Source organism: Arachis ipaensis, chromosome B8 (genome assembly GCF_059453495.1).
Source record: "Arachis ipaensis isolate K30076 ecotype BB chromosome B8, ASM5945349v1, whole genome shotgun sequence".
In the NCBI taxonomy this organism is placed as follows: domain Eukaryota; kingdom Viridiplantae; phylum Streptophyta; class Magnoliopsida; order Fabales; family Fabaceae; genus Arachis; species Arachis ipaensis.
Window position 1 is genome coordinate 132,198,860 of NC_142443.1, and position 14,943 is coordinate 132,213,802.

At 34.1% G+C, this 14,943-nt stretch overlaps 1 protein-coding gene across 9 annotated transcripts; it reads right to left on the minus strand.

The window, feature by feature from the left end:
- Positions 1–1,732: 1,732 nt before the first annotated feature.
- LOC107611978 (ethylene-insensitive protein 2.2) lies at positions 1,733–9,631 on the minus strand. Of its 9 annotated transcripts, XM_088496213.1 has the most exons (10): positions 9,235–9,344; positions 8,733–8,771; positions 8,401–8,615; positions 8,024–8,280; positions 7,596–7,682; positions 7,391–7,501; positions 7,107–7,319; positions 5,520–5,705; positions 2,623–5,418; positions 1,733–2,336 (listed from the first exon to the last, which is right to left on the minus strand). In XM_088496213.1, exons 4-10 carry the CDS (start codon positions 8,270–8,272, stop codon positions 1,953–1,955), a joined length of 4,026 nt encoding a protein of 1,341 aa, XP_088352339.1. In that variant the 5' UTR covers positions 8,273–8,280; positions 8,401–8,615; positions 8,733–8,771; positions 9,235–9,344; the 3' UTR covers positions 1,733–1,952. The 9 variants fall into 9 exon arrangements, with proteins under 9 accessions (XP_088352339.1, XP_088352340.1, XP_088352338.1 ...); XM_088496214.1 differs by lacking the exon at positions 8,401–8,615 and having other exon boundaries at positions 9,235–9,361; XM_088496212.1 differs by having other exon boundaries at positions 8,024–8,615; positions 9,235–9,355.
- Positions 9,632–14,943: the final 5,312 nt, after the last annotated feature.

The following is a 14,943-nucleotide window of genomic DNA, read 5'->3' on the forward strand; positions in this document are numbered from 1 at the left end:
AATGAAAATTTGTTACCTGAGTCTTCCTAAAAATTTGATCAGAGTCTCGTGCTGATAACGTGTTGTGAAATAAAAGATATATATAATAGAGATGTATAAATAGAAGACTCTAGTATTAAAATAATTAGCTCAATAATAATTTATATATATATAATAATATTATATGTTGTAATGTATATATATATATACAAAGATAGAAATAAGTATTAAAAATAAAGAGATAGAGAATTGCATATGTTTATTATTACTATCTCAATATAATAAAGATGATTAATATTGCTATTAATATTATATGTAAAGAGTAATAGAAAAGAGAATTTAGAATACTAATAAAATAAAAGAAGAGAAAGAATTGTAGTAGAAATATAAAGAGAAGAGTATTTGATTGCAACATAAAAAGAGAAGTGATTTTATTATTACTTGCTTGTGTACGTATAATCACAAACCCATGCCCTATTTATACTTATCCAACATTCTCCTTTTCAAACTTCATTAATATGAAGTCTACCATGGAGAAACAAAGCACCGCATATATTTAATATTGCATAGCCCAACGTTAACTTGATGGACATTCATACTTATCGTAACAAAAATCATCATTTTTATTAGAAGTATGATTCTCTCAATCAAGTTGAAAAACATAACAATATAGTTATCTTCTTTTAAGATAAGACGAATGCTAGTGAGCTCTAAGTAAAGTAAGTGCAGATTCTTTTGATAATAACTTGCTATTAGAGATAATAAATAAAATAATAGATTATGGACTTTATTTTTTTAGTTTTTATTTTTGTAAAAATATGTGTAACATTTAAAAATATATATATATGTGGTTAACTTGATTAGCAAGTTATTCTTTTAAATATCAATCATTAAAATATAACAAAAATAGAAAATATAATAAACTAATTTTTAGTTAGTTTACATTAGTCAATTTTAAAGTTTATATTTATAATTTAAAATTTAAGATTAAGAGTTTATGATTTAGAGTTCAAAATTTACAATAAACAAAATAATTTTTAAGAAAATTGACTAATATTAAAAAAGTATTAATTTCTGAGCATTACTCTAACTAAAAAAATTGTCAAGAAGTGTAATATATATATTTCTGTCATCACTGTCTAATTTAATATTTGAAAATAGACAACAAAAATAATTGAGTTCCACCTAGGTCTTAGATTATCTAGGAACATCAAACATTACACAATCACACAATTGGCTTTTAGAACAATAATTTTTCAAGAACGTAAAACAAGTAGAAAGAATACCATAATAAAAAGAATATCATAGGAAAAAGTAAAAACTTTACAAAAATATGATACTGGGAGAGCTAATATCTTGACATAAGAATTATTAGAGGATAAACTGTTGACTGTCAAAATAATTACAGAAAGAAAAAAAATTAATATTTATTTCAAACATTCAACATAAAATTAAATGAAATTAAATTAATCGTTGGTGATCATTTTAAAAAATTTAAAAACATCAACAACCAAAAATATACTTTACCAAAAATTATTCTGAAATCAGAAAACAAAAGTTATTACAGTTCCAGACCCCAAAAGGAAAAACTAGTTAACTGCATACGTGTTTTCCGGTCAAAAACCAAGACGTGTTCTGGAAACAAAAGATACGTGTCTAAAGTTGTTTCCTTTTTGGTTTTTGTCACGCAAATTGTTGTACCCAGCTTCTAGACAAGAGAACGTAACAAAATAAATAACATGTCTCACCAAAATGAAGAAATTTCATGAAACTAATTTCCCATCTAGCCAATTTTTCTTTGATTTCGCTGAAATTACAATTAGCAATTCTTTGCCCTATGTGTATATAACATTACAAGGATTATGATACACAGATGGAGGCAGATCACTCCTTGATCTTAGAGCATGAGCTGTTACACACCATACTCATAAAACAGCCGAAGAAGGAACACTGATTTTGTTAGATTCGAAGTACTACAAGTTGTTGTATGGTGCCGAAGTGGGCATCTTCCGCAAACCAGTTCCTTCCTTAGTCCCAACGGCTTTGTTGGAAAGTCTTCGCTTGTACCGTTTGAGAACAGATGCCAGGTTTTCCTTCCCTTTTGGGAAAGCCACATCCCCGGCTGCAGTTCCTGTACGTCCTTTTCGGCAAGAGATCGCCATCTCCACATCCTTGATCAGGTCAAGCAGTGTCAATGCTGTTGTGCATTTTCCGCGGCCTGGTTTCGAAGTTGGGGGCAGCATCACCCCATTAGAAAGTGGGGGGCTAGACTTCTGTTGATGTGATGCCGGAACTTGAAGGCAAAAGCATGGGACCAAAGGACTGCGAGGCTTCGAAAATGCAGGATCAATGATGCCCTGCTCAAAGCACCAAAAAAGATAAAGTTAGTGGCATGGAGAAAATTATAAGCAACAATGAAGACAAGGACAAAAGTTGGTGGCCCTGCAAAGTACACCCACAATATAATGTCTACATTATTGATGACTGAAGGGTATGACATGTATAAGCAATTTATCAATATGATCAATCAACGACAATCAAAAGAACAATAGATGCATCCACATAATTTTTACATGAACGAAGAAAGCAGCTGAAATATGTTTAGATTACTCGAGAACATGCAAACTCGTCAAGACAATTTACCTGAAGGCGATTAAGAACATAGGTGTACTTTCCCCAAAGCTCTGGCCGGCTCTCCATAAGTGAAAAATTTAGAATTCGATGAATACACCACACTCCAAAGCTTATTATTAATTCTGATCTCCAAATACATCCCTCCCCACAGTTAGGAACCGAGGACACCAACGAAGTAGAGGAATTCGCCTCATTATTCTTCATCAAAGAACCAGATTTCCCATCAGAAGAAAAATTATGAGCTTCACCCACATGGTTGCCCGGATTCATTTCCCTAGACTCAATTTCATAAACAAATTTCTCCCTTGCAGCTACACGATCAATCAGATCCTCATCAACTCCATCGTACTGGCTAAACAGCCAATCTGAACCCTCCAATTTTAAGAGCTTCACAATGCATAGTCTAAAAGACTGAAGAAGTTTTCTCTCAATATCCACAAATGCAGTACCTTCCTGGGTTATATTATTAGGCCTACTTCCGATACCTTCCAACCCCCCATTATGAGTTTTATCAGCTACCCCAAATTGCTCAAAAGGCTGCCTAGACCAGAGGGATGCAGTATCAAAACCAGAACTAGAGAGTGCCTCTCGATAGACTGTTGATGGAGACAGTTCATCAAAGGCCAAAGGAGCACCCGCTCTTGATTCAGAATTTGAATATAACGACAGTTCATAAGATGCTCTACTCACAGAAGATCCATAACCAACGGAACCATCCCATGGAGCATTTTTATTAGATGCATAACCAGCCCTGTGGGGGATGGCATATCCAGAAATGTCAGGCAAACTATGGTATTTCTTAGCATTAACTGAACCGGCCATGTTGACTGCAGGTCCAGAAGACGAATAATCATAAGAGGTCCTCTCAGATTGCAACTGGCTATTTCTAGAGGCAGCTACATTATGGAACCCAGGCGGTTGGCCCACACCTAAACCATTACTGTGCAACTTCTTTGCCAAAGCATAGGCAACTGAATCCCTGTAGTTCGTATTAGCTATGGAAGCGGCTTTCAACTGTGGCAACTCCATTGGACCACTTAAGTTATCCAAATTTCTCCCTTTATCAACCTGGCTAAGATAGGATGCAGCTTGATACCCATGTATTGTTGCTGGCTGATAATCCCGAGCCTCAGATGAAGGCAAATTACGCACACTGGAATAGCGTCTCTCGCCAGAATCAGAAGATAAAGGCAAATTACGCACACTGGAATAGCGTCTCTCGCCAGAATCACCAGATGAAGGCAAATTAGACACACTGGAATAGCGTCTCTCACCAGAATCAAGGATATTGCGGCCAGAGTTCTGTACATATGCATCTAGTAATTGCATGGGATTCGCATGCATTGAAGAGCTCCTTTGAATACCATATGAAGACTCCAAGCTACTTTGCATCCTACGCTGATCGGAGGTGTCATATGGACCTGAGTTGAGTACACTGTTGGAACCGCTACCTCCAACAGATGCTAAATAATCAGGATAGTCCTTTCCAAAGGAATCTATTTTCTGCATGGAACCAGTGAGCCTTGAATCTGATCCCATTGCTATCAAAACATCCAGCTTCTTTGCCCTTGCTTCTGTGGTTGCTTGCCCATGGAAATCATAAAGTTGCCCCCAAAATTCATCAAGAATAGCAGCTAGCTGACGTCTTGCTGCACGCCCTAAGCCTGCTAATCTTGAGAGACTTCCAATGCTATTCCCACCATCTTCACTCTTCCCACTAAAACTCCTGAATGACGGAGGGCCATCTGATGTTGTAGATAGGGGACTTGCGGAGACCACTTTGGATGATTCTTCATTTTCCCATGAGTCTCCATCATCATCATCATCCCTTTCAGCAGTCGAATCTTCCCCTACCTCCTCAACCGGGGCATTACTTCCTATTTTTATAGTTTCAGTATCTTCCATTCTAAAAACAGAAGTGTCATCAGTTACCATTGATACTGCTTCTGACTCTGGTTTGTAAGCCAACTCCTTAGTAAGAACTTTAGGAGAACCGGGAAATGAAGCAATAGATTGACTCTCCCTTACAGCAGTCACATGGAGATCAGGCTCCAGTATAGTTTCAGGTAAAGTAGAATGAACCGGTACATCTGTGTAGTCCAAGGTCCTTGATGGAGCTGGGGTTGGCTCCCTCAGCCGAGCACCTGCATCTCCATGATACCTTGTTTCAGCAACATTTGATTCCTCACCGACGACAAATGGATTTGGCACAGCCTCTGGCACATCCAAGTTCCATGCCTGAGCATCTAATTGGACACTGGCAGATCTTAACGGAGTGGCAGCCAACCATACCATCAAACTTAATGATGCAAAAGCAATGGTAAGAAGAAATAAATACGAAAAAGACACACCACTCCCTGCATTCCATCTCAAATCACCCACCCAATCACTACTGCCAAACATCATTTCAACAACAAAGACAATATTCAAGCCAAGCATACCAATAAATATGATCAGTGCCAAAAGTTCCTCAAACTGAGACATCTTGTGTACATCCATTATTGATCTAGACGTAGCAACTCGGAAAAGGGGGATGACAGAAGATGGAAGTTGCAGAGCGACCAAAACCTGAGTGAATATAAGTAGCTGGTACAATCCTTCAGCTCCTGAACTCCAAACACAATAAAGTGCAGGCAGAACAGCAATCACTCTAATTGTAGCATAATGAAGCCAACCTGGAATATCCAATTTTAGGAAACTTTGCACAACTACTTCTCCACCAAAACCCCAATTTAATGCTGTCATTTGATTTGCAAGAAACACAATGAGAAAAAGAACAGACAGCGCTACCGGGCTACGCAACACCTGCAACAAGAATATTCAAATCATATTTGTTAAGAATGTGCAGATAACAGGATGCTGTAGGTAAATATTCTGAAGTAAACTAATTACAGAGGAAGAGAGACCTGTTCCATTGGTGATAATGCATCCTGAAAAGTAAGCAAAACAAGGCCCATACTGTGGAACTCATTTGCTGAGGTGCTCATCACAGCATTATTTACCAAATAAATACAACTGAAGACACATAAGATAGCCCAAAAATGGTTATGACATAAGGCATCCTTAGAAATGTTTGTTGGTCCTTGATGCCACTGCAGAAAAAAAAAATGTCAATTCAGATTGGCAAAACAAATAACTGCTGACAATATGACAGAGAACATGATGCACAATATTCCCCCCACACCTAAGCAACATACAACCTCATCAAGAAAGCTCTATAGCTTAACCAGGAGGTTGCCATATGGCTTATAAGAAACATAATTGGGAATTACATCTAAATTCTGCCTGCAAATGCTTTCAGAATTAGCAATACACTTTTTCCTTCTTTCATTTGACATGTATCAAGCAACAAGTTCATTTTATACATTTCTTCTCCACGACACACTGATTTTTTTTTTTTTTTTTTTTGTGAGATAAAAAAGAAATTCATTGAAATGAGGAGAAGGGTAATACAAAAAGTGGGGATAAGGGATCCCCATACAAAAGAAAATAGATGCTAGGCATCTAATCCTATCCCATAAAAACGAGCTTGTTAGAAATAAAGGTATTTTGGGAAATTCTGTTAGAGGATATAAAGAGAAGGGACTATAAGTAGGAGCATGAGTACTGGAGTGCATTTCTTACGCACACACACATAATGATACCAGCATATTACAACATCCTTCTAAATAAAGTCATCCATAGGATGAATCAAACTACACTGTAAGAATATCTACTAAAAACCCTCTGAAAATAGAAGCTACAAGGTAAGTTACATTGTTTGGATGAATCATTGGCTCCAATAGTAACATTGTTAAAGAGAAACTATCTTAATGCGCCTTGTGTTAGAACAAGGCCAGCAAATCTAGAATCAGAACATGGTACTAATAAAAAATAATAATAAATAAACTCCACATATGAGACTATTTACTGAATGACTTCAACATTGAAAATAGATCTAGCGATAAAGATGAAATTTCATTTTAAGTTAATTCCTGCTATATGACGGCCAATGAGCCAGCTTCCATGTAAATATCAATCTAAAGCACTCGCATAATTGCATTTATTTCCCCTCATAAGGGTACTATTAAGCAAATAATGTAACCATACATGACATAACAAAAGGGACAATGCAACTTGAGGGGCAAGAGAAAAAGCAGTCAAAACACATTTTGGTTTTGACCATTCAAACTAGCAAAGGGTTAAACATTTGACCAACATAATTTTCAAAACTTCACTAGATAATGCAACAATGTGAGGATGTAACAATTGTGAGATAAAGTATAAAGGACTCAAAATTCAACAATTTTAACTAATGGCCAGCACTGCTTAAAGTGCCTATCTCCTTGGGCGTAAGATTTACCAAAGATAAACACACCTACAGTGGTGAGGTGATTGTCTCTCCAAGCCCACTATCCTACTACAAGATGCAGATATTTCATATATATCAAAATACAAAGAAGCAAAACAGAGCTGCAAATATCTCCACATGGTAAAATGAGAGGAAAACATACTTGTACAATTGAGGAATGAAGGTAAAAGTTGTGAGGCACAAGAGTTGCTCCCAGAAGACTCATTAGCACAAAGGCAATCTCCCCGCTCAGCTTTATTTGTATTCCATTCACAGATAATGGATTTTCTGGTCGGTTGATAAGTAATCCAAGTACAACAAGAACCAAGACAAAGCCTGCTACATATTGGCCTAGGATCTTGGCCTTCTCAATGTCCTAGACAAAGAGAAACTAGTAAATACAATTGATTAACAAAGGTTGGTAAACACACAAGGAATAATACTTACAAGGAGGACAGCAAGAAGTAGATGAAACACAGCACTGGTGGCAGTTAGAAAAACACAAGTGAACAAATCCCACCCAAAAATAAGATTTAACCCTTGTGCCACTCCCAAGATCTTGCAAAACAGGTAAAATAATAGGTTCAGGTCAGTGAACTACTTTGCTGAACCAACCGTTATGTAAAAGGTTAATCTTGGGTAAGAATATTACCATGTTAAGGTCTAGAATAATCACTGAAAGCTCTGCTTGAACCCCAAGAAGCATGCATGTCCATGTATCATACTCGTTGCTGCAAATCTTTTGAGAAAGAAAGTAAAGTTAGTCTACATTGAACGTAAGCTAAGTGTCCACATGTATTGATAGAGGGAACAAGTCTTATGTTTAGGTTCAATTCCTCTTGAAACTGACATATATAAATACCCTTCAAACTTCAAATTTCCAAGCATGTAGCTATATATTTTACAGGAGTTAATCAGCAAGGTGTTACACTAATAAGCAGAAATAAAACTAATGAGTCGTTTGGAAAAAGTTAATTTCAGGCCATAAAGTAGTGGAGCTGCAGAAATTTCCGAAATAAAAGCTGTACAGCATAGAATTAGAACAGTTGTTTAAAAACCCCAGAGAGGAAGAAAGGATACCTGAGCAAGATCTCTTTCAGTGACTATACCAATCCTTGCAGATATATACTGACAGAAGATAGCAGCAAGATTGAAAATTAGCATAAAAGCCATCAGATCAAACCCAAAACGTGCACCACCTTCAACAGTTGCCACCCACTTTCCAGGGTCAACATATCCTATTGAAATCAAAAGCACAGGTATAACAGCAGGAAGCGACCGATCAAGGAAGCCACGCTGGTGGTTAGCATTCAATCTCCCTGCTTCCATTTTACTCTCTGATATCATAATAACACCAACAATAAGGCTACCGCGGAAAAAGGCAATACTCAGAGGAATGCTATCAAGTAGCGAAAACTCTCACTGCACCAATGATAATCGTATAACTGCAACTTAACTATATTCATATGTAAAGACGTCATCGCCTACATGACAATGATCAACACGGTAGCAGCTTCACATATAAACTACAACCAGCCAGCTGATACAATTATTTGCAAACAATTCACCAAAGTGCATAATCCTTATATCCCCGCCGTTTGACTAAATGTTTTAGACAAAAGCTAGTTATCATCGGATACATATGTAGTAAGTGTTCCTGATCAAGTCAACCCTGATATACAATCAGAAAAATATTTTACAACACCCCCAAATAAATATTTCATTCATCAACACATCATGACCAAAAGTGAATCCAATTCACGACAAAGCTGACAAAGAAAAGACCCACAGATAAATTCAATCACTTCCTCTTCAATCTGCTTGAATCCTGCATCAAATTGATTCAAAAACAGCATTATTACCGTAACTAAAAAATGAAAAGAAAAAATAAAACAAAATAAAAAATACAGAACATGTTAAAAACAGAGGAATAAACATCAACGAAGAAAGCATCAATCATCCCGATTAGATTACATTCAAGGTTCCAGAAATGCAAAGCACACGGTGACACTAATTAAAGGCAACAAAATATAAAAGCAGAGAATCACAGATTTATCAGCTCTAAAAATCTAAGACAAATAAATGAAGAAAGAGAAAGGGGATAAAAACAAAACCCTACAGTGGATAAAGCTCAAAAGAAGCTCAAGCTTTTGAAAAAGATAAGAACGAAAAGGGAAACGTAGACTTGGATCTGATGAAGCATGTGATAGAAGAAAACAGTTGCACAAATTTCAAGTCTTAGTATATAGTTAACTAGTTAGTTAGGGTTCTAAAGAGAAGAAAATCTATACCCTCTTCTTCAGCTTCTTCTTCTCTTTTCTCTTGTCTCAATTTCAAGCGCTCTCTTCTTTTCTTTGTATCTATCTGTATCTATTTACTCCAACGAAGTAGATCTCACACACTCCCACAACACCATCGCCATCACATAATTGTGATTATTTTATTATATTATTATAATTGGATAGTAATTATTGGAGACTTTAAATAAATTGTTTGTCTATAAAATATTATTTTTGTATTAGTCTCTATAAATTTATCAATTATCATGATTATTTAACACTTAATTGATAATGTTATAAAATACGAAATTATTTATGATCATGATGTCATCTGCGTAGAGAGAGGGAGATATATTTGGGAGAAGATTATAAAGAAAATTATGTGTGGGGCTTCAGTTCCAATTGCCAAATGGGAGTGTGTGTGTGTAACTGTGTGAGTGTATTTCAATTTTCAAAAGAAGGATAAAAAAGCTCAATAAAAAGCCTAGAGTTTTACCATTTTCCCCTTTTCTTTTTCTTTCCGCATGTGGTTGATTTTAATCAAGTAACGCCATATTAATCACAAAATTATTACACATGGAAAGTTTCTAAAAGAGAATGATAAATTATTATTATAATAATACTTAAGGATTAATATAACTGATAAATATAATTTTAAAAGACACAAATGATAAATAAATTTTTAATTATTTTAACAGTTATGCTACACATACAAGTTTTTTTACCTTACAAGTTTTACAAATTAAACCAAACCTAATAGAAGCTATACTCACCAACAAAAACGTGTTAACACGCGCATCATGTTTCCAAAGCACTCCTTCACCATTATAAACGACTCTTCTTTTTCTTCCTCGATAAAAACCACAACTGTCATTATTTTTTCGCGTTTCTCCTCCTCTTCCTCTTCTTCCTTCTTCTTTTTTTTCTTCTTTGTATTTCTCCTCCTTTTTCTTCGCGTGTTTCATCTTCATCGTCGTGTTTCTCCTCCTTCTTCTTTTGATTTTGCAACATTATGTATTTTTTTCTTCTTTATTTGATTTTTTCCTCCAAAAAAAATTATAAGAATATGAAATAAGAAGATGAAGAAGAAGAAGCAGTAGAAGATAAGGAGAAGGAAGATGAAGAGTTCTGAATTATACAGAACTTACCAGAATAAAAATACACCCAAATATCTTCGTTTTACACCCAAAATTGCTGCAAATACAGAAATGAGTTATACTATATGTACACTAAAATCAACCACCAAAGTCAGCCACCAGTATAAAATACATATTGGAATACAAATATACATTGAAAATAAATTAAAGCACACATGTATTTATACACAAATATATTGGTGGCGGGTTAAGTACTGAAATCATCCCTAAGGTCTGTGGTGAAAATCAAAATCGTCCCCGACATTTTTTTGTTATTAAAATCATTCTCAACGTTACAAAACGTTATAAAATCGTCCTTTTCCACTTCAATTTTATTTTTTTTACCATATTACCCTTCATTATTAATAAAAATAATTAAAAATAATATTAAAAAATTAAAACAAACCCTACCCCCCCAACCCAACACCCCCTCCCCTCCCACCCCTCACTCCCTCCCGCCTCCCCCCTCCCTCACCCTCCCGTAACCCCCTCAGCCCACTCCCTCACCCCTCCCCCCTCCCCCCTCCCGTAACTCCCTCACTCACCCTCCTGTAACCCCTTCAGCCCACTCCCTCACCCCCCACCCCTCATCCCTCACCTATCACCCCACTCCCGACTCCCTCACTCCCTCAGCCCACTCCCTCACCCCCTCACCCCCTCATCCTCTCGTAACCCCCTCCCCCAGAACCCACCACCACCCCACCTCAGAAAATCATAACTCAGAAAATCAAAACTCAAAAAATCAGAATAATCAAAACTCAGCAACAATAATCAACAAATTCAGCAACAATAATCAAAACTCAACAAAACTCAGCAACAATTCACAAAAAATTCAGAAATTCTACAACAAAAATCCAGTTCAGAACAGTGGCGGATCACAGGCGGCAGGGCGGCGGTGCAGCAGTGCGGCGGTGGCGGCGGCGGCGAAGATCGGTGGCGTCCGTGAAGACCGGTGGCGGCGGCGAGGACCCTTCCCCTTTCCCCTCTTCTTCCTGAAACCCCCTCCCCCCTCTTCTCCCTTCGCGTTCCCTTCCCCCTTTCTCCAAGGAGCAGAGCGGCGGTGGCAGCGAAGAGCGGCGGCGGTAATGAAGACCGGTGGCGGCGGCGAAGAGAGAAGAAGAAGAAGAAGAAGAAGAAGGTGGTGGTGGTGCGGTGCGGCAGGGCGGCAAGGCAGCGGGCGGCGGTGCGGCGATCCCCTTCCCTCCTCCCTCCCCCCGCCCCCTTTTTCTCGCGCCCCCCTTTCTTTCTCTCCCCACTCCCCCTTCTCTATATCTATCCCTTTCTTTCCTTTCTTTTTATTTATTTTATATTTATTTTATTTTATAATTTTTTTAATGAGGGGTAGTTTGGTAAAAAAAAATAAAATTGGTAAAAAGGATGATTTTAAAGCATTTTTGAACATTGAGGATGATTTTAATAACGAAAAAAGGTCGGGGACAATTTTGATTTTGACCCAAGACGTTAGGGACGATTTCAGTACTTAACCCTATTGGTGGCTGATTTTAGTGTACAAATAACATTTTTGTACAGAAAAATATTTTCTCTAATGCTGCATTTTTTTCTTCTTCTTTTTCTTATTTCTTTCTTTCTTTTAGTTAAATGAATGTAAGTTCATCTTCTTCCAAGTAATTTTACAGTATTATGTGTTTTTTCTTCTTCTTTGTTTGATTTTTTTATTTTCATTCTTGTTAAGAGAGTAAAACAAGAAGAAACTTAAGAAGGTAAAACAAAAAAGAAAAGATGAATAAGAAAAAAAGATGATGGTGATGATGATGAAAAAAAAAGAAGCAGCAGAAGATGAGGACAAGGAAGAGAAAGAGTTCTGAATTATGCATAACTTATCAGAATAAAAATACACCCAAATATTTTCATTTTACACCCAAATATCTTCGTGTTACACCCAAATATCTTCGTTTTACACCCAAATTTGCTACAAATATAGAAATGAGTTATGCTACGTGTACACACTAAAATCAGCCACCAAAGTCAACCACCAGTATAAATAGATACTGGAATATAAATATACATTGAAAATAAATTAAAGCACACATATATTTATACACAAATACATTGGTGCTGATTTTAGTGTACAAATAGTATTTTTGTACAGAAAAATATTTTCTCTAATGCTGCATTTTTTTTTTCTTCTTCTTCTTTTTCTTATTTCTTTCTTTCTTTTAGTTAAATGAATGTAAGTTCATCCTCTTTCAAGTAATTTTGCAGCATTATGTATTTTTTTCTTCTTTGTTTGATTTTTTTTATTTTTATTCTTGTTAAAAGAGTAAAACAAGAAGAAACTTGAGAAGGTAAAACAAAAAAGAAAATATGAATAAAAAAAAGAAGAAGAAGATGGTGATGATGATGAAAAAAAAAAGCAGCAGAAGATGAAGAGGAGGAAGAGGAAGAGTTTTGAATTATGCAGAAGTTATCAGAATAAAAAAATACCTAAATATCTTCGTTTTACACCCAAATTTGCTGCAAGTACAGAAAAAATATTTCCTCTAATATTGCATTTTTTTTCTTCTGAATTGAATCACACCTCAACCACTTGATTGGATTCAAAATCAATAATCAATTTCGTTCTGATTCAATTGACAATCTGAACTTGAATTATTCATTATATTCAACAACAAGATAATTGATGATGGAGGAGAAAGAGAAAAAGAAAGGAAGAGAAGAAAATCCAATGAAAAAAGAAGGAGGAAGAAGTGGTGTTGATGACAACGATAACGAAAAATAAAAATAACGAAGATGATTGAAAAATCTGTTAAAGAGGAGCGTGAAACATACGTGCCATAAGAGACGCGTTTTAGGAGTAAGTGAATTTCAGGACTTGTAAGACTTGTATAGCAAAAAGACTTATATGTGGAGATTAATTCTTAATAATAAGACTGAATGTTGTTTTAGTATTTTAATTATTTATTAAAAAAACAAAATTGATATTATTAATTATTAGCATATATTTTTACTAATTTTAATTTTATTTGGAAGGTTTTTCAAAAAAAGGAAAATATAATTATTACTATTAATGTTTAGGGTATATTTTTAACAAATTATCGTTTATATATTTAATAATAAAACTGGATTTTTTTAGTATTTAATTATTTATTAAAAAACATAATTAATATTATTAATTGTTAACATAAATTCTTACTAATTTTAGTTTTATTTGGAATGTGTTTAAAAAAAATAATTATTAATATTAATGTTTAGAGTATTTTTTAATAAATTATCATTTATATTAAATATTTAATAATAAAACCGAATTTTTTTAGTATTCTAATTATTTATTAAAAAATAGAATTAATGTTATTAATTGTTAGCATATATTTTTACTAATTTTAGTTTTATTTGGAATGTTTTCTAAAAAAAGAAATTCGAATTATTAATATTAATGTTTAGAATTATTTTTAGTAGATTATTGTTTATTTAAAGTATTTAAAAATAGACAGAAATTTTTTAGTATTTTAATTATTTATTATTAATTTACAATATATGTTTTTAAATAATGATTGTAAAAGATTAATCATCAGTAATTAAAATATAATTATCATTAACAGTTTGTATGTTTTTTTATTGTAGACTTAAAGATGAAGATGAGAAAACGTGACATCACACGTGCTGACGAGCATATTATAAAATATCTTTAACATTCTGTATATAAGTAATTTTTGTGTTTACTGTAGTGTTTAATAATTAATAATTAAGTTAGTAACTAAAAATTATTAGGATTTGAAATAATTTAGTAATTATTAATTATATTTGTTATTAAACTGAATATTAATTTAGTAGTAATTTGATAATACTAAACAGAATTTTCTCAGTTGCATATTTAGGGAGTAGTTAACTTACATTTATACGAATCTTAACTTCAGATTTTTTTTCTTGTGAACAATGCATTTAGTCTGTAAAAAGCTACCTTAACAAAGATTGTGACGAAAAGATTGCGTGCTCCTTTCAATATTCTGTTAATACACTCTACTAGGTTGGTGGTCATATGACCTCAGCGATGTCCATCATCATATGTCAAGACATACTGCAATCGAAGGATATTGTCCAACCACTGATTATAAGCTTCCCCCTGCTCACATCATTTTTGGTAACGCATATTGAATTCACACATTATTTTAAAATAGTCTATGTTGACAATATTTGTAAGAATCGAATCGGTGATCAAACCAGTTAGGTTTTATTAGTTTAACCGGTGAGTCATTAATTGAACCAGTAAAAATCAGTTATATGTAAAAGTCAAAAACCTAAAATTAAAATTTAAAATACATAACTAATATTTTAAAAATAATTAAGTTTCAACAAATTATAATCAACAAGTTATAATCCGATTATTATTAAATAAGTATATAAAATTTCAATTTTTTTATGACAGATTTTTTAATTTTATTTTTATATTAAAATATTTTTATATTTACTATATTATTATATATTATATGTATCTATTAAAAAATAATATTAATAAATATCATATAATCATAAAAAAATAATTATATTGTAATTAATAAAAATATTTAATATTTTTTATTTATACATATTTGATAATATTTATATTAATAATTATGAATAATAAAAA